Source organism: Chaetodon auriga, chromosome 13 (assembly GCF_051107435.1).
Source record: "Chaetodon auriga isolate fChaAug3 chromosome 13, fChaAug3.hap1, whole genome shotgun sequence".
NCBI lineage: Eukaryota > Metazoa > Chordata > Actinopteri > Chaetodontiformes > Chaetodontidae > Chaetodon > Chaetodon auriga.
Genome location: NC_135086.1, coordinates 5,610,209 through 5,628,174, shown reverse-complemented (window position 1 = coordinate 5,628,174; position 17,966 = coordinate 5,610,209). Strand labels below are relative to the sequence as shown.

General features: G+C 44.5%; 1 protein-coding gene across 2 annotated transcripts in view; it reads right to left on the bottom strand.

The window, feature by feature from the left end:
- The window catches only part of slc4a3 (solute carrier family 4 member 3), a 44,095-nt gene that overhangs the window by 11,597 nt on the left and 14,532 nt on the right, over positions 1–17,966 (bottom strand). Inside the window, exons 4-9 of one of the 2 annotated variants that reach the window (XM_076746209.1) lie at positions 17,303–17,553; positions 17,017–17,204; positions 14,874–15,100; positions 4,924–5,069; positions 4,295–4,475; positions 4,013–4,148 (exon numbers count right to left, since the gene is read on the bottom strand). In XM_076746209.1, coding sequence (XP_076602324.1) covers positions 4,013–4,148; positions 4,295–4,475; positions 4,924–5,069; positions 14,874–15,100; positions 17,017–17,204; positions 17,303–17,553 — 1,129 coding nt within the window. Of the gene's footprint in view, positions 1–4,012; positions 4,149–4,294; positions 4,476–4,923; positions 5,070–9,329; positions 9,707–14,873; positions 15,101–17,016; positions 17,205–17,302; positions 17,554–17,966 lie in introns of those variants that run through there. The other variant, XM_076746210.1, reaches the window with a different exon arrangement.

Below are 17,966 nucleotides of genomic sequence, written 5' to 3'. Positions count from 1 at the left end.
GGCAGCTGCGACGAAGGTCATGAATCTAGAAAAGTCACCAGCAAAGTCCCTCCAAATCTAAACCACTAGTTCAATTCATGCTGATTAGAAAGCTCTTCCGAGAAAGTCTTCAGAATGTGATATTTGCATTAGAACATCAGTGAAAGGGCCAAAGACTAATCTGTGCAGCCTTATTAGCTACGCCTTTGTGCATGTGAGAGTAAGCATGTTTCTGCCCCTCTTAAAGAGAATTATTTAGTGTGTCACACCAGCCAAGTTTTTAGCACTGCTTCATGACATCACTGCTCAGTCCACTGGTGACATCACCTCAGTCATTAGGCCCATGAGGTCCAATAAGACGGCGCCCAAATTGGACACGACAGCGCCGTGAGACAAAAGAACGAGGTGTGACACCGAAGTGAATTGTGCTCGAGACGTTTCCAGAGGAGTTTTAAAGTGGTCTGAGTAAGCGATGAGCTAAATTTTAGCAGCACCTCAGTGTGTTTCTTTCCACGTCGTAAATCTGATATCTCAGATTGATGATGACTCTAATGACATGAGGGTTTTTTCCCAGTGGAAGCAGCCAGTGACATGCTGGGAATTTATGTGGAAAGGCTGTGAAAGATGGAATGAACGTACGACGGCCTGCTGCTAAGAACGTCCGCTGGCCGGCTTTGTGTTCATCTGTTGTGTCGCTTTGTGAGCGCAAAAAACTGAGAAGTCGGTCACCACAACGTTTGGCATTTTTCATTATTTGCTATAATCTTCTGGGCTAATCCAAACTTTAGAAGTGTCAGATCAGAGCATCCAGGCTAGATTACTGTTATCCAACCCGGGCTGTACCATTCTGGCTCGACAGAGCGGGAGCCAGACAGAGAGTGCTGGACCAGCGGCTCTGGAGAGTCTGTTTCCACAGACATGAGGATGAGTTCACTAAAACAGGTATGAGTGAAAGTCTTTCAACAGCAGTCCATTTTGAAGCTGTTCTGCAAGTTTGGATCACATCACGCAATAATGTGACAATTCTGTGACATCTGGGCAAACTCCATCTCCTAACAAAGCAGGTGTGGCACGATCAAAAGCATCAAAACCGCTAATAAACAGGCCTGTTCTCAGTGACAGACTGTATATGCAATGTGTGTTTGCAAGCGGGCACTGACACCGACTCGTGTGCATGTCGGCTCAAAGAACAGAGATTAAAAGTCTGCAGCCCTGGTGCAAGTCAGCATGCTAACACACTTACAATGGCAATGTTAGACTGATGTTTAGCAGATATGATGTTTACACGTTCATTAGCTTAGTTTAACATTTGCCAATTATTATTATGTTTTTAAGGTATTTTGGGCACTAAATAACGCGCTGGACAATTTAACCTCATGAGGGCATGAGATGAAAAGCTGGATCAACAAAAGCTGCAATTCATCCTGATGTTCACAGACCAAATTTAATGGCAGTTCAGGCAGTAAAGATCCACGGATCTGGCTCGATGTAACGATTCAGTGAACAACGATCCAATTTCTGATGTAAAACCTGAAAAATACATAAACTGGAGCATGATGACAACATCTGAATTTTGACAGGCATGGCTTGCTTTCCTTTTGGTAATTCAATGTGACAGCCGACATTTAGTTAGCTTGTTTTTTTTTCATTATGTAACGGTGAAAAATCCATAATCCGGTATGTGTGGCGCCCTATTCCATTGACCACATGTGTCATGTCAGTTTGGCTGACATGTCAATGCAAGTGCCGATCAATAGGTGGGGGCCATTTGAGAGTGCTGAAGAGAGGAGATGACATGTCACATGCATTATGTCCACATGCTAGCAGTGTGCAGGATCTGATGTAACCGGCCCCTCTGGTGTTTTGTGAACACGCAGCTGAGACAGTTTGTGTCTTTGAGGGTTTCTAGTGGGCGAGTCCCGCTCGCTAATGCCTATTGAATGGAGATGCTGACCCCTGAAAGGGAGCTGCGGTGTCCCATTATATCCATCCCCTCTCCAAATCTACTCACATACACTTCCGCTGGTTTAGCAGCATCATACCCAATAATTTCCATCAACACCATCGACTGGAATGCCTGGAAAGAACCTGCTCATGCAGAAACCACAGAGCACCACAAACTCAAAGGCTAAAATAACTGGTGAGAAACAGCAAACCTTTGGAGGGAAGACACCCGAATAGCTCTGTGGTTAGTCAGTCTCCTTTCATGTTAAATCCTGGGTTTCAACTCACTCTCATCTCAAAGCAAACATGTTAGGAACATAATGAAACTGGTTTTATGAAAAGTAAAACAGTCAGAAGGGCCGGTTTCAAGCGAGGAGGTTTATGTTTTTAACACTTTCCTTTTCATTCTCGGTGTGTAGGTACGAGCCTCAGATTGAAACGCACACTCTTTTGTGTAGAAAACAGAAGAAATTGAGACACAGAATATGTCAGAGAAGAAAGGCTCGCACAAGAAGAACCAAACTTTCAACCTGCCGGTCGAGGCTTTCAGACCCAGAGCAGCTCCAGCACAGTCTTGACATCTGAAACTGAGCCGACCGCGGGGAAGTCCACCAGACGATGAGCCAAGTGCTGTTAAATGTCACAATTTGGAAATTCCCTCTTCAGTTCCCCTGAGTTTGCCTTTTTGTAACCTTCACTGCAGGATGATGATTAATGAGAAGAGGAAGAGGGCTAGGATTTTATCCTTCATGCTGCCATACGCATAACCCCCGATCAGGAGGAGACGGCACACAAAGCAGCGTCCACAGTGGCGCACTCTGACAGGTCTGCTAATACACCACTAAGTCTGAGATAACGCTGTCTCACCAAGCAGGTGGGTTCGTCATCTAACTTTGGTATTAAATGGGATTTGGGCTGTTTGAGACTAAATCCAGATCTGTTGCCATGGTAACTAACACCACACACCAAAACTGCCAGTAGGAGATCTTGTTCAGGTTTCAGATCAAACATATAAAAGCTTAAAGTCCTCATCGATCAGCCGTACGTCAAAAATACTGCGTTTAGTTTGAGTATTTAAAAAGTCTGGATGGTTTCCTCAAGCAGCAGGTTTTTAGGGACTGTAACTCAAACAGGTGGACACAGGGCATTAGCTGAGGACTATTTCCACCGGCGGATTAATACACATTTGGTTCTGTAGTGAGTATTTCCAGCAGCAGTGTTTGTGGGATGGACTCGAAATAAACGACGGTATGTTTGTGTGTTCGTGGTAACGAAGGCACACGTCATCCAGAGCAGCAGTGTGGCTCATTGATGGATTTTTAATAGCTTTTGGAAAACAGAGGAGCTCAGAGGAATAATATTCCAGCCTTTGGATACACTGACAATGCCTGTTAGTAAGATACATTTTTGAGATGAGATTTGTTGACAATGACTAAAACACAGATTTTTTCCAGCTTTAAGAGCACAGAGTGATGATTTTACAAAGACTTTCCACGTTACTTTATTGTACTGGATGTACAGTAAATGTTTACACTTTATAAAACAGGTTTTTTAGCAAACAGCGTGGAGCTAGTTGCCATTTAGTAATGAATAAAACGTCATGTTACATGTTAACTGTCCTGAAATTCTTTGCTAACCGTGACGGTTCATTCGCCTCTTGGATCCCTGAAGAATCTACTTGATTTCTGCAAAACTTCAGTCACTTCATCCATTTTCTCCAAGACTTCGTCTTTATGCACTTTATACTGCTGCAATACTTCCTGAATAGTCTGCTCTATGACACTGGGTATCAGACTTGCTAATGCTAGTTTTAGTGAAGCTAAGTCAAAGAGAGCCTGACTGAGGTGATCAGACAGCTTTAGGGACTGAAAGGTTTGGTTTATGTTGGAAATCGGGAATAAAAAGGCCTGTGTTTTTAATTCTGGCTGTATTAGAACTGCAAAAAATGCTCATTTTCTGCCTATTCCAAATAATTATTTGTTAAAATAACACACAGATGTGGCCCTTAAAGCCTCTCCTGGGATGCCACACTAGATAAGTAACTCTGTACTGTAGAAAATGTTGTGTTTGAAGGAGGCTGGTGACCGACCTGTGTTTGAGAAGCAGAGCCCGGAGAACACTGGGTCTGTCCTCCGCTCTGATCTGATCAGAGATGATCATCGTCTCCACCACCAGATGGGCGATGCCGGGCAGAGAGTTCTGCTCGAGGTCCAGAAGGATGGCACCTAGGGAGGGGAGGTGGAGGAAGACAAGGAGCCAAACGAGCCGATGAGCTCTGCGTCTTTTTGTGCGTCATGTTTATCCTTGTGGATCGTATCTGAACCTTTGCAGGGAGCTTCTGCTTCGCTGTACGCACGCCCGATCTGCTTACCTTGTGTGATGGTGCGGCGAAGCTCCAGCAAACTGCGGAAGGACAGCGAGGCCACGTGAGGTTTGCCCCAGCGGTCGGTCTCCTCCTCCACATCCTCTTCAAACTTGATCCAGCGAGCGCGCTCCTTCCAACGCATCTCATGGTCCTTCTCCACGATCAGCTCGTTGAGCTCCACAAACAGCTGAAGATGAAGTGGAGCAGAGACATGAGCAAAAACTAACGCCGGATACACGGCTTAACATTTCACAGGTTATCACTGCTGGAATATGATGAAGAGTATTGTTAACATTCAGTGGGAAAAACGGGGAAATGTGCATCTATCAAGGTGCAGTTGTTAGCTCTGGATGAGGCTGCACAGGCTGCGTCTCACTTTAATTGTAGGTGGACAGAAACACTACTGAATGAATGCTAATGTCGCTGAATGTGTAAAAAGACAACTGTACGACAGCATGTCGACCATAATGACTTAACAATACGATAAGATGTAAATGTCGTATTTGTGGGTTTGTTTTTCTGAAGCCAGGTGGTCAATTCATCATTATGCTGACACTGGCTTTGTGTTTTTACACTCCCTGCATGTTAACGTATTCTCCCTGCGGTCCACATTCAGATTAGAGTGTGCTGCACACCTCATGAGTCTTCTTATCTGCCGCCCTCTTCTTCTTCTTCAGGCTGCACAGCGGTGTGGAACTGTTGCTCGCTCGGGTCATCTGACATCGTGACGACTTCTTCACCAGGTGGCGTCTCACCCCGGGGTTGTCCTCAAATCTGTGACCTGAACAGCCACGAGTTTTTCACGTCAGTCAACACTGCTCAGTCACAATGTCTTGCATTCTGTAAGCAGCAGCCTGACAGCCTGCTCTTTTTAGGACTGAACAAATAAAACATCCTGTCTGAATGTGCTCCATGCTGGAAAAAGAGAAATCAAATTTATATAAGCATTTAAGTTTCCTTAGGTGAGTGTACACCATGGGAAACTGTTTGAGAGGAGGTGCACTTGAGTTCAAATGTAATTTCATTTCCAATTTCCTTGACCCACAAATCATATTTTATTGAGTTCAGCATAATGAGCCGTCTTTACTTTTCAGCGAGGACCCACCCATCACCCTCCACCTACAAGAGCGCGAAGTCACTTAATGTGGATGAAGGAACTGGGAAATGAAAAGGAAAAGGCAAACCACCTGTGTGGAAATGTGTTTACGTCATCCGAGGTGATGATTATGATTTGGCAAAATCAGAACTTATGTGTTACTCTGAGGCCCAGTTTGTGTGTTTATGCGGAGAAGGTGAAATGTGTGGACTCAGGTATAACTTGAGAAATACATTTAAGACATTTAAGGTAGTTTTGTACATTTTAAAAGCAAATCAGGTGTACGTACATTCCTGTCTAGTATTTTTCAAAGGTATCCAAATGTTAGCAAACTGTGACCCTTTCACAACATTAATCACATGACGACTAACTTTTGTTACAGCGAAGGCCTGGTAGGCTTGTCGCTGGTACTCTCCAAAAATCATTTGGCGTTGTGGGAGTCATTGGCCATCAAGCAGCTGTTTGGGTGTCAGGACCTGTTGGATTTTCCCTTTCCAGGTCTGAATATTTACTTGCACATGCATGGAAGATTTTACGTTATAAAGGGTAAAGATCTTGAGTTCAGAAACTGACATTTGCATTCAGCCTGGACCTGCTGCTGACCGGTCAGGCTGGCCAAAGGCGGAATATCATTTCTTACTAAATAAACAGTCTTGTTTAATCTTTAGCATTAGCAGCCGGAGGTAACCAAAGTGGAGGTGAGAGGGAGAGCGTGTGTGTGGGGTGTGTGTGCGTGCACAGACTAAAGTAAGTGTTCCATTCTGCTGCGTCATGCCTTCCTCGGGGAAACGGACAGAAATGGAAATCAAAATGAAGTTAGGCTGTATTTCACTCTGCAGAGTCTCTGAGGGGAAAAGCTCTGACGGCTGCCCTTGTATGAACTGCTCCAGCTGATCCGGATGAATGATCACAGGCATCACAGATACAGCCTTAAAAAGGCAACGTCAAGTCTCCCCAGACTCGCACACAATTTGTCTTTAATATTAGACATTTCTGAGTGTGGAGCCAGGTGGCACACTCATAGACCTTTGATTATCGCTTCTTTTGAGCTGGAAGTCAAACCCTTTGGCTTTTCTCTGCGCGGGGACTTTACGTGGGCAACATGAGCAGCCTCATGACTGGTCCTGATTGTTCACACGGTTCACCGATAAGACACACATGTTCCAGATTAGATTTATTCCGAGCAAAACAACTCGGCTAAACTATGCCTGTGTAACCAACCATCTCATTTTGATAATACTGCATTTTAGAAATGAAATCCTTCAGTATCAATAATCATTAGGCCATTGATCTGCTCACCAGGCACCACGCTGTCCTCGTACTGTATCTGATCGTCTGCTGCTTTGTGCTCTGGGGCACGGCTGAAATGCAATTGTTGGACAAATCTGATGTGCAACATATTTATAACAAAATCATGTCAAATCTAGATACACTTGAGTTATAGTCGTTATTTTTACATATAGTGGCATTTCCTTTTAGAGCCTAAAGCCCACATTAACTGTTAAATACATAAAGCTGGACTCAGCATGTGCACGAGACAGGATCTGGCTTCATAAAAAACAGAGACACCCGGTTTAGAAATTATGCCATGAACCTTTGAATTTAGGGGTAAGTGCTGTTTGTATATCAGGAGCATTTCTGAACTAAACATCTCAACAGAAAGCATCATTTCTGAACATGTGCATTAAGTATCGAACGGATGTCTTGTCTAAATTCTTTGCTCCTAAATAAGAGGTCAATATGATTATGAAGCCACCCCTCATGTCTTATGAATGTTAAATGTGTTTATTAAATTTCTTAGTGTGACACAGCAGCCCAGCATCACGACAAACGCGTGGAACACACCTGCCGATCCACCAGAGGACAGCGTCAGTGTCCCATTTTGCCTCTCTGAGGCATTTAAAGCACACGCGTGTATGAAGGTGCAGTACCAGCAGGGGGCGATAATGACGAGAGGAAAGAGGAAAAGATGAACGCTTAAAGAACAATTTCCCACATGAAACCAATGACTGGTTTATGGAAAACTGTTTTTTATAATTATTTTTCGACATTTCGTGACAGCTGCTCCTCAGCCCTCACTGAAAGCAGCTCTGATCCGCCATCTTTCAGCCAGGCCCAAAGCTCTTATTCCTGCTCTGAGGAGCCATGAGTGAGGATACACAAGAGGAGCCTTCATGGAAGATTATAATAATAATATAATTATTGATTGGATGCTGCAGCGGATCAAACTGATCCCATACGTACATACAGGTTGAACTCCCAGTGTTTCAGATTTTATTTGTTTTCTGATTCACCGTCGAGTTCCAAATCTGTGTTAATTGTAGCTCTGAACAACTAAAGGACCACAAACAGCTTTCGTCATTTGTGAGAAAGATTTTTCTTTTCGTGATCTCTTATTTGGCTCGTTAGCTTTTATAATGGATACAATTAAAGTCAGAGCAATTTCCATTCAGTCACATGAGGCGGATGAGCTTTGGGGATTTGGGTCACATCATTTCCCTGAAACGTTTACCCTAATAAATGATTTCCAGTGTACAAAAGACACCATTGTCATTTCCTGGGTGATTAAATAATGATTTCACATTCAGAATATCATTAAATAAAGATTCAAATAAACAATAAATAATATAAACACAGTGTGCCAGTAGAAATGGATCCTGTGAGCAGGACACAGTGTAAATACAGAGAGCAGCTAGTTCTTCATGTGCAGGTGTTTTTATCCAGGTAACAGGATATAAAGACTAAACCCTGCTGCTCTGACACTGAACCCTGTGTACTGTTAACACAGAGCACACATGCAGACATAAATTCATCAGAAGTCTCTCCAGCTGCTGAAGTCGATCCAGCTGTGATCAGCTGCCCTCGTCATTAGAAACAGACCTAAAACGTGACGCTGCCACGGTGGACTGGCAGGTGGAGATTGGTTGGAGATTTGGATGTGTTATGCTAGCAGCAGCTAATGTAGCCTGGAGTTGAGGAGTGGGCCACAGAGGTCTGGTGAGCTCACTCCTCCACAACCACAGATTGTTTTCACTGTGAAACCAGCGCTGACATCACAGTGAGTGGACCCACTGCACGAGTCCTCAGTCAAGCTAGCGGCTCCGTGAAGCGGAATGCTAACATCAGCATGCTAACATGTTTAAAATAACCATGTTAGCATGCTGATGTTTAGCAGGATACATTTACCACAGTCACCATCTTAGTGTAGTGTGTCGTGAACACAAAGTACAGCAGAGGATGATCGTAAGGTCCATTTCTATTTTATACGTATTTCATGGTTATCCCTGGTGAAACAAGTAGAAAAGTCAGCCTGATGATGGCACTAAAGCAGAAGTCAGAGATCATCAAAGTCATTATGATGGAGTGTTTGGGAGTCAGTAATGCCCCAATCAAATTTCAGGACAATCCTAAGCCCAGCTGGTGCTGCCTGTTGTCAACCACAGCTGGACCCATCAATTAGCACTTAAAAATGTTATTTCAGGCGGATCACCTTCTACATGTGCAGGTACATGTCTTCATCACAGAACTAATTTGCCATGTTTCTAAGTCTGAACATGGATAAAAATAGCAGAACCAAACACTGCTGGTCAATGAAATATCTTTCCGCTCCAGCTGTGGCTGACCCCAAAACCAAATGAGTGCCACTGGATCAATAGGAAAGCAGGAAACAGCAGCAGTCGAGCACCATGTCAATTCGCTCAATACCATGCACAACTTTGCTCTGTGAGTGGCCATGAATGAGCTGTATATTGCCATTAACTGTGCAAGCAGCGAGCTACACAGGGAGTGGAAACAAGTGAGCTCCCATCCATTGATTATCCATGTAAAAATAGAATAAAATGCTCGTCCCCTGTGAATTTCCCACTGTGTTATGATTGCATCAGAACAGAAGTGTAATGCTGCTCAACAGGAGCATAGGCGAATCTCCAGAGAAACACAACTTACGGACAGGCTCGAGTGGAGACCCCAGCTGAGTGTGGATTGACTCAAGCAAGTCATAGTCATCAAAATCCAAAACAAACTCTTCAAAGTCCTCAAAGCCCTCCACATTGGACAATGAGCTGTGGTGCTCACGTAGGTGTTGCTTTGGGGTGCCAAAGCCTCGTTGGACACTGGACCGACGGTCAGGACCGTGGTGGTCAGCACAAAGCTTCTTCTCAGAGCTCCCTTGCCCCTGGTTCTCCTGTTCCTCAATGTCTGTCATCTCCACGGTCGGTACCTCCTCCTATCCTCCTCTCTCCACTTGGACACACTGCTCATCCAGGGCTTCCAACTCTTGAACGTCGTTACTCGCCCTGGGTCACAGTTCTGAAGGGGCTGGGTCTTTGCAGGGACCGCTAGCCGACGTCTGCTGTATTGCTCTGGATGTGCAACAGAACCACTGCGTAAACTCTGGAAACCAGCTCCAAAACCAAGTGTTTTAAGAGTCTTTCGCCTCAGGCAATCAAGAAAAAAAAATAGTCTGTGTTCAGAGAGTCAAACTTCTGAAAAAGAGGATGTATGAAGCAAGAAACACAATAAAGGAAAATCTTCTAAGAAGTCAGAAAAGTCATCACCTCTCTGTGCAAAAATACAAATCATAAGTATAGACTCAGGATCCTCAATCCTTCTTTTGCTTTAAATCCAATGCAAAGTTGGAGCTACACCCTCACGCAGAAGCCCCCCTGCCCGATCCACAATGAGAGAGAAGAGAGAAGTATAAATGGTAGCAGCTTCAGCTACAACTCCAAAAGGAAGTATTGATGAGGGATGGTCTCCTCTGTGAGACCCGCCTGTCAGCTGAAAGGTAGTGCCGCCCTTTTTTAACAACGCCCCCAGCCCATCGATCTTCACGGCTGTTGCAAAACCGACATAATGTGGATCCGAGCTGAAAAGTTGATGCCTTTCGTTTCCGCAGTGCCGCCATCACTGTCCAACCATTTGACGTGCAGGAGGGTAAAGGTCAAGTTCCAAAGGTTGACGTCTCCACCCGAATTGCATCGAAGTGAAAAAACACACACTCACCAAAAAGACACACACACAAGAGAAACGCTGAGAACTCAGAGTAGAGAAACAGTTCTAGTAGAAAAACAGAATAACACCTAGGAAGGACCAGCTCCAGCACTCTGCTCAGTGAAATATCATGGTGCTAATTATGAGAGCGAGCTGCACCGTTCCTGTCCCTGGGTCTCCATGGAAACCATGCGTCCCCTGAGGTGTCGTGGTCTGACTCGTCTACAACAGGTGTGAGCTAAGCAGGACCTTCTGTAAAACGTGCTCGGCATGCTAGAACACTGTGCGTGTCTCACTAGTGTGGATGTGTGTCCATGTGTGTGTTTGTGCATGCATACAGGGCAGATATCAAGTAGTACTTCCATTTTTACTGTATTTTTTTCAGTTCATGAAGTAGCATAAAAGTGATTGAATGCAATGTGTGACCATGTTTTCTCTACACAGACAGGAAGTGTCACGACTCATTGGTGACAAGACAAATGTCCTGTCCTGCTTCAAGACAGCTTATAAACTGCTGAAAAAGTTCATTATCAGGTTTAACAATCAGCAGAAAATCTGAGATTTTTCTGACCCAAATTGTGATTTAAATTCAAATTATGTACGACATATCATACGCTGATTTCTACCGATCATAACCTCAAATGTGTCTTGTTTGTACATGAAAACAATCTGATGAAACGATGCAGCTGTTTGTCGGCCCGGGTGATTGCCACCAGCTCTCCCAGCTGGTCTGCTGAGCCACTCATATAAGACAGCTGTCACAGGTTGGTTGATTGTGCTGTTTGCGGCATTACACCTCATTACATTACACAAATACACCGTTCAGTTTCACAGTCAGCTTCACAGCCATTCAGTGCAGCTCTGAATCAGATTTTGAGCTTTAAATAATGATATTTAAAATCTTAACAGACTGACAGTTGAGCACAGACCACCCCTCAGCACTGATTAAGGTCTTCCTCCAATATATGACCACCTGCAAAGTGATGAACAAGGTGACGGTCACAGGCTGAAACTCTTCTGTCAACTTGTTTGAATGAATTCTTCAGCCAACATTAATAATCAATGAAACCAACCAGATGATAGATGACCAGAACAGAACGGGGGGACATACGGTGGAGATATACATGGCCTGTCAATGTCGAGCATCGCTCCCCACAAATCCGATGAGCCGCCCTGTTTTCTGTTTCCAGATGCCTCCTAAACAGTCAATGATCACTCCGCTCTGTTAAAGCAGGAAAGGCCAGAGGCAGGGTCGCTGCTAACGGGGAATCGACTGCAGCCTTTGTTAATTAATGTCCCTAGATGCTGTGACAGAGTTTTTCTCTGGCCAGACGAGCCTTTGCTTCCCCATTTCTCTCTCCTCCTGTTGTTCTTTTCTCTTTTTATCTCCCACTGTGTGCTTGGGAATGTATTTTCAGTGCAACTAACGACAGAGGATAGTGGCTGCTGCTCTGGAGGTCACAGAGACTCCATTTATTTAGTTACAAGCCTGATTCCAAAAGAGTTTGGACGCTGTATAAAACATAAAGGAACATATTTAATGTTTGAGCTCATCAGCTTCATTGATTTTTGTAAATATCTGCTTATTCTGAATCTGATGCAGCGACATGTTTCAAAGACTGGGAAAGATGTGGAACGCTCCAAAAACATCTGTTTGGAAGATTCCACAGGTAAACGGGTTCATTGGTAACAGGTGAGAGGATCATGGTTGGGGGTATGAAAGGGGCATCCTGGAAAGGCTCAGTCTTCACCACTTTGTGAACACATGATGTTACTATATTGATTCAGTAACACAGTTTGTTTGCAGATGATTGCATTCTGTTTTTATTTGTGTTCTTTGGGAATCAGGAATCTAAGAACACACTGGACAGCATGAACCCTGCACACATGAGCCTGTGGACGCACAGAAAACCTGCAGCCTCACTCTGACTTCTGAACACTGTGTTCCTTTTTCCCACACAGCACATTTTTTTTTGTTGTGTTGGACCATTTAAAGTGAAGTGAACTATGCTATTTTAGGTTATTTTCTGCGCTATTAATTTGCTGTGGCCAGGTACGTCCAGCAGCTCCTCTAAACTTTGAGTCATGTGAGGATACTGAAGTAGAAAAGCAGATTCTGTATCCTCTGCGTTTATCCTTCAAACTGACCATATTTTCCACAAGCAACTGAGAGGTAATTATTTTAAAAATGATTGTAAAAGTTCAAATATTTCCATTGTGTTTCACTCTGGCCTGCGGGGACGGGGTGTGGGGGGGTCATTTATCTGTTTTTGTTTCCCCCCGGCAGATCAACAGTTACGGTCTCTACCCTGTAATAATACTTAGGGCGGCCATTTGGTAAGATGGAGTCTGCCAGCAGTGGAGTTTATGTGAAGAATCTGTTTCTGTGAAAAGGAGATGAGGATATGAGCTAAATGTTATTTTCTCCCCTAATTGTTCCTAATTTCCTCATAAACATTCTGAACTTCAGCGGGTTTCAGAATGAAATGGGAGGTAAGTCATTGTTTTGATGCATTTGAGTACATGCTGTAATCTCTCTGCCCTCCATCCTTTGTGCTATTCTGTTAGAAGATTACAGTCTTTTCAACACTGTGTGTGTGAGTGGGGGGGTGGAGGGTGGGGGGGCAGGAGCCGTGTGGGTTGTTTTCATCAGACAGAAAGTGTGGGCCGCCCATAGTGGAGCCACGTCATTGGCAGCAGTAAGAAAACCTGTCAATGGTCATCACCAGCGCAGCAACGGAGTCAATAACTGTTTAATAGACTTTCCAGGGAGACCAGTTTTTCAAAGAAGTGGGAACAATAACAATAAGATTTTTAAATCATGCGCATCAAAAATGATTGTTCCCAGTTTAAAGACATAAAAATTAGTAAAATACTGCGTAAACAGCAAAAATATGCTTTCTGTGGTTAGAAACATTTGTGTGCAGGAGGCGTTTGATATGTATGCTGTTTGAAACTTTATGGACACATGTCCCAGAGGAGGGTCAGACAGAAAGACAAAGAAGAAGTTACAATGTCCACATATGCTCTCTTTGAACTACTAATGTGTTTTATGGGCTGACTGGATGACTGTGTAGCAGTACTCCTCACTGCCACTAGAGGGTGCTGCAGTTATGAAGCCTTGAAGTCAAAATTCAGGTGAAAATCCGTTCGGATGAAAGCATGTTATTTCTGGACATATTTTACTGCTTAAAATCGATATTCTGACATGCTGTGAGAGCAAAACAGGCCTCTGACTGAACATGTACACTGCAATCAAGGCAGCAGCTGAGTGTGTCGTCCACAATACAACAGTCAGATAAGATCAACAGGATGGTATAAAGGTCTCTTCGTCAGGTGGAACAAATGCTGACGATGTATCTCCAGATGCACAGAGCCAAGAGTCTGAAGTCATGTCCGTTTATGTTCAGATCAGAGTGCTGGTGCAGCTAAAAAATCATCCAATCATCCTCTTTCTTCACAGGCATTTACTAATTTTATCCAATACCTTCAACCTTACTAATATTTGGCTTTCTGGGAGAATACTCACCAGCCTTCATACACAGGCTGAAAACATGAGCTGCTGGTTATATCATAAACACATCAGGTGCTGCCATGGAGGTCTGATGGAGATCTGGTAGATCACCGTCACTGGTTCATATATAACAACCACGCTCACAAAGATTCCCCCCACAATGCTGCTGTGGGTGAAAAGTAAACATGAGTCATCTAAGAAGACACATTTAGCATCAGAGGAAGTCATCTCCCATTCGCCTGCTGCGAGGATTTCACTCCTCAGTAGATACAGAAAATATGAAGGTAGTTTTCCATCTTTTCAGCCTATTAATCACTCAGTGGGACAAAATACACCACAAGAGAGCAGCTGGTTCAAATTTACAGCCCTGCAGAAGGAAGAAACTACTGTACATGCCTGAAAATAACACCTTTGTTGAGCCCACTGTAGCTTGCGAAGAACACTTGTGTTGGTGTGTTAGCTAGTCATCTACCTGCGTGTGCGAACCTGAGGTGACCAATGAGACTTTGAGGCTACCTGATTCCAGACCACTGCCCACATTTCTGCAGATCTTTTTCAACATTTAAAAAATGGCTGCTGTTTCCTGGTTGGAAAAACGGCCGAGCCAATCAGAGCTTTGTAGGTGGGATCGAGAACGTTTTTGTGTCCAGTCCAAACCAGTGGGAGAAAAATGGCTGTTAAAAATGTGGCGTGGCTGAGATTGACACAGCTGGACACGTCAACTTAGAGACACAACAACTTTGAACTCTGTATAAGTGTTTGTAAGATAACTGCTCCTAGCTTACACTAACATCACTCACTACTGATTGGTGAAGGCAAAATCTCCCAAACAACATACGAAGACCAAGAATAATGATCACTGAGCTGTCCTAATAGGTCAAAAATGAAACAAGCAATATTGTTTAAATACTGTTTGGTGACTACGTTGTACAACACAATCAGAGCCGCCGTCACCCAAAAGCCTTCAGTTCTATCTCACTTACTTTTCATGTCGTCCAGATCAGCGCTGGCCAGCATCTGGGCCTCCGCCTCGTCGGTGGGCACCTGCTGGTAGACGGCCGTCTCCAGGGCGGTCATGCTGCCGATGCAGATGCGCTCCCGCAGGTCGTAGTTGCTCCGCTGGGCGGCCGCCAGACGATGGTGGACGGGCTTCCTGCGGAACCAGCCGCGGGTCGTGGTTGAACTCGAGGGATCTGATCCTGGAGGAGTGCTGACAAAAAGGAAGGATAGCATAAAGATTTTCAAACGTTTGCATGATGAGCTCCACATCATATGACACCAGGAAATAAAGTCAGCCAAAGTGCTGAAATTCAGATGTTAAAATTGTTAGAATACAGATAAAAGGCTCAAACTGAGATGCTCTGTGTTGTGCCTCTTGGCTGCACTGCCGTCTCCTGACCAGCAGAGGGCTTCACAACACAGCAGCACACCAGGACCTCCTCAGCAACCCTCTGAGTCATCCTCGGCCGCAGTCGCTCAAACGCAGCGACACAATCCCGCCTCGCACAGACGTGATGATGTGCTTTTATGCTAACAGCAGAGTCACCAGAGGGCCGCTGACGTGAAAACTCTGCACGTCATTTAATAATAATGAAAAAAAAAACAACATTAATAATGAACCATATTTTTGTTCTGCACGTTTGCGACCCAGATGGGTCATCTTCAGTGATATTTAGTGAACCATCACAGCCTTAAGAACTGCACATATGGGTTATTAGTCTTGATGTGTATGATGGTCAGAGGCATACACCCGAGCGTCTGCATGCAATTAGAGCAGAAACATCTCTGTGCTCATATCAGCTCTATTCTGATCAGCGCTGCTTAGACAAGAGCCTGCTTTGTTTAAAGTGTTAAATAGATATATTTGATGCCGGGGGGGGGGGTCAGGTCCAAATTTAGAATGCAAAATAAAGCTCTGAATACGAATCAGTTCATCTTCATCCCAGCTTTGTGTTCCTCTCTTACACCAGGGCCAACAAAACTCTCGTTTCCAGGAGGCCGCTGAATCGCTGTTAAACCGGTCTACAGTAAACCAGCCCACAAGGCATATTAAACTTTAGGTAACCATAGCAGCGTGCTACTGCTTTTCATTTGACATCACCAGTAAAGCCTCCCTAGTGAGACGGATGTATAAAGTGACTACAAACAACCGTAAAAGCTGTAAAATCAATATTTTTATGTCATCAGCCACAGCGGATCAAAAGGCAGCGTGTGATGTGCTCACAGTGATGAACGCACAGAGAACGAACTCTGCAGTTCCCCTTCAAGATGATTGGTTTAATTTTATCACCCACAGCTTCACTTAAATCTCAGCCCTCTAATGAACCTCATTTACGGGCAGCTGTGATGAGCCTGCCGTACGCCGCCCACCCTGCATCACGCGGCAGACAGGCACGGCGAGCCGGTGAGCACAGCGGAGCATTCAGCAGCTGAAGAGACAGACGACTGACAGACGGAGCTGGTGGAAACCAAAACGGAGCTAAAAGGAGATGAATTTGGAGAGACAACTGCAAATGAATGCTGATGTTACTCCGTGTCCGCTGAGCGTGGAGCAACTGTGAGCTAACATGTTAGCATCACGATTTGATTTGATTGACTGAAGATAAAATATTGACGTTATGTTTGCAGGCGTCCTGTGTAGGCTTCAGCACGCGGCCTTTTCACAGGCATTTATAATAAAATGAACCTTTTTTTTTACACACGCCAGGACAGCAGCTGTAAACACACTGACAAATCATCTTATAAAGTTCTTTTGGCAAACGTCTGAGAAAATCGTTGTCTATTTATACATCCAGCAGACACACAGCAACATTAACATTCATCTCGAGTCATGTTTCGAGTGACCTGACAGGCGTCCAAGTCCAGTGTTCACTCTCCTTTTAGCTGCGGTTTGAGTTCCACCGAATCCAAGCGGAAATAGCTGAAGTAGCTGAAAGATGCTTCATCGAGGAAGGCTCAGCGGAGGTGGGACGAACTGCAGAGTCAGCTGATATTATATACAGGAATTTGATTTGCTAACATAAAAAATGCTGATAAAATAATATTGCTGTGAACCAAAAAAACATCTTTTCTTCTGTACCTGCATATACCACTACTCAGATATAAACCCATAATGTAATGGCCCACCTGCTGCAAGCAGCTTCCTCTCCGTCCGCCTCCTCGTTCTGTCCGAGAACAGCAATTCCCCCATTATGAGTCTCCCCCTTTGTCAGAGTGCACGCGGCTTTCCTCGACGACGGGTGTTCTTCGTTTTCCGTGTGGAAGGTGGTGAGCGGGAGAGGGTCCTCCAAGTCCTCTTGGCTCCCCAAACTAAACTGAGAGGAAGAGGAAGATCAGTGAGAGGGGAGGAACCTCAGATGGCTCAGCACTGCATGCACTTATCTTTACGCTGCAGAGGTCAATCTTATTTTACCTGTGGTTGGATGTCAGGTGGGTCTGTGGGTGTGGCAGCCACGCCCTGTCCGTCTGTCTCCGACTCCGCCTCTTCCTCGTCTACCTCGTGGATGGTGGGCGTGACGTCAGAGGGCGGCAGGGAGGTCTTTTTTTTCTTCCGTTTCTTTTTGCGCCGTCTGTCCGTGCTGTGCACCCTCTTGCGTAAACGCTGGGGCAGGGGCAGGTGGGTGGATAAGGGGTGGTGCGTATGGTGAAACGTGTGTCTGTGATCTGTGTTAAAGACAGTGAGGGATAAAATCAAAGTGCATCACGGTGTGATTTGATGGTTTGATATGAAACTAAATCGACAATGATCAGTCTTGAGCTCTCCTGATGAGAGCAGCATCATCAGCGGTGTTTAGCATTCTGAGCTAACTCTACACATTTCAGCTTGTTTGAAATGCTTCTCAAAATATGACCAACACTTCCCCAAACTGTGCAATTAATCTGTGCAATCTGAGCTGCAACACAGAAGTATTTGTGTCACCGTGTGCATTAAATCAAAGACTAACACTAACTTTGAAATCACAGAATTTGCACAGCTACAGCACAATAAATAAACAGAATAAACAGAGTTTTAACTACAAACCATCTCATAGGAACAAATACTGTTTCTTGGCTGCAGGCTTTTGATTGCATTAAAT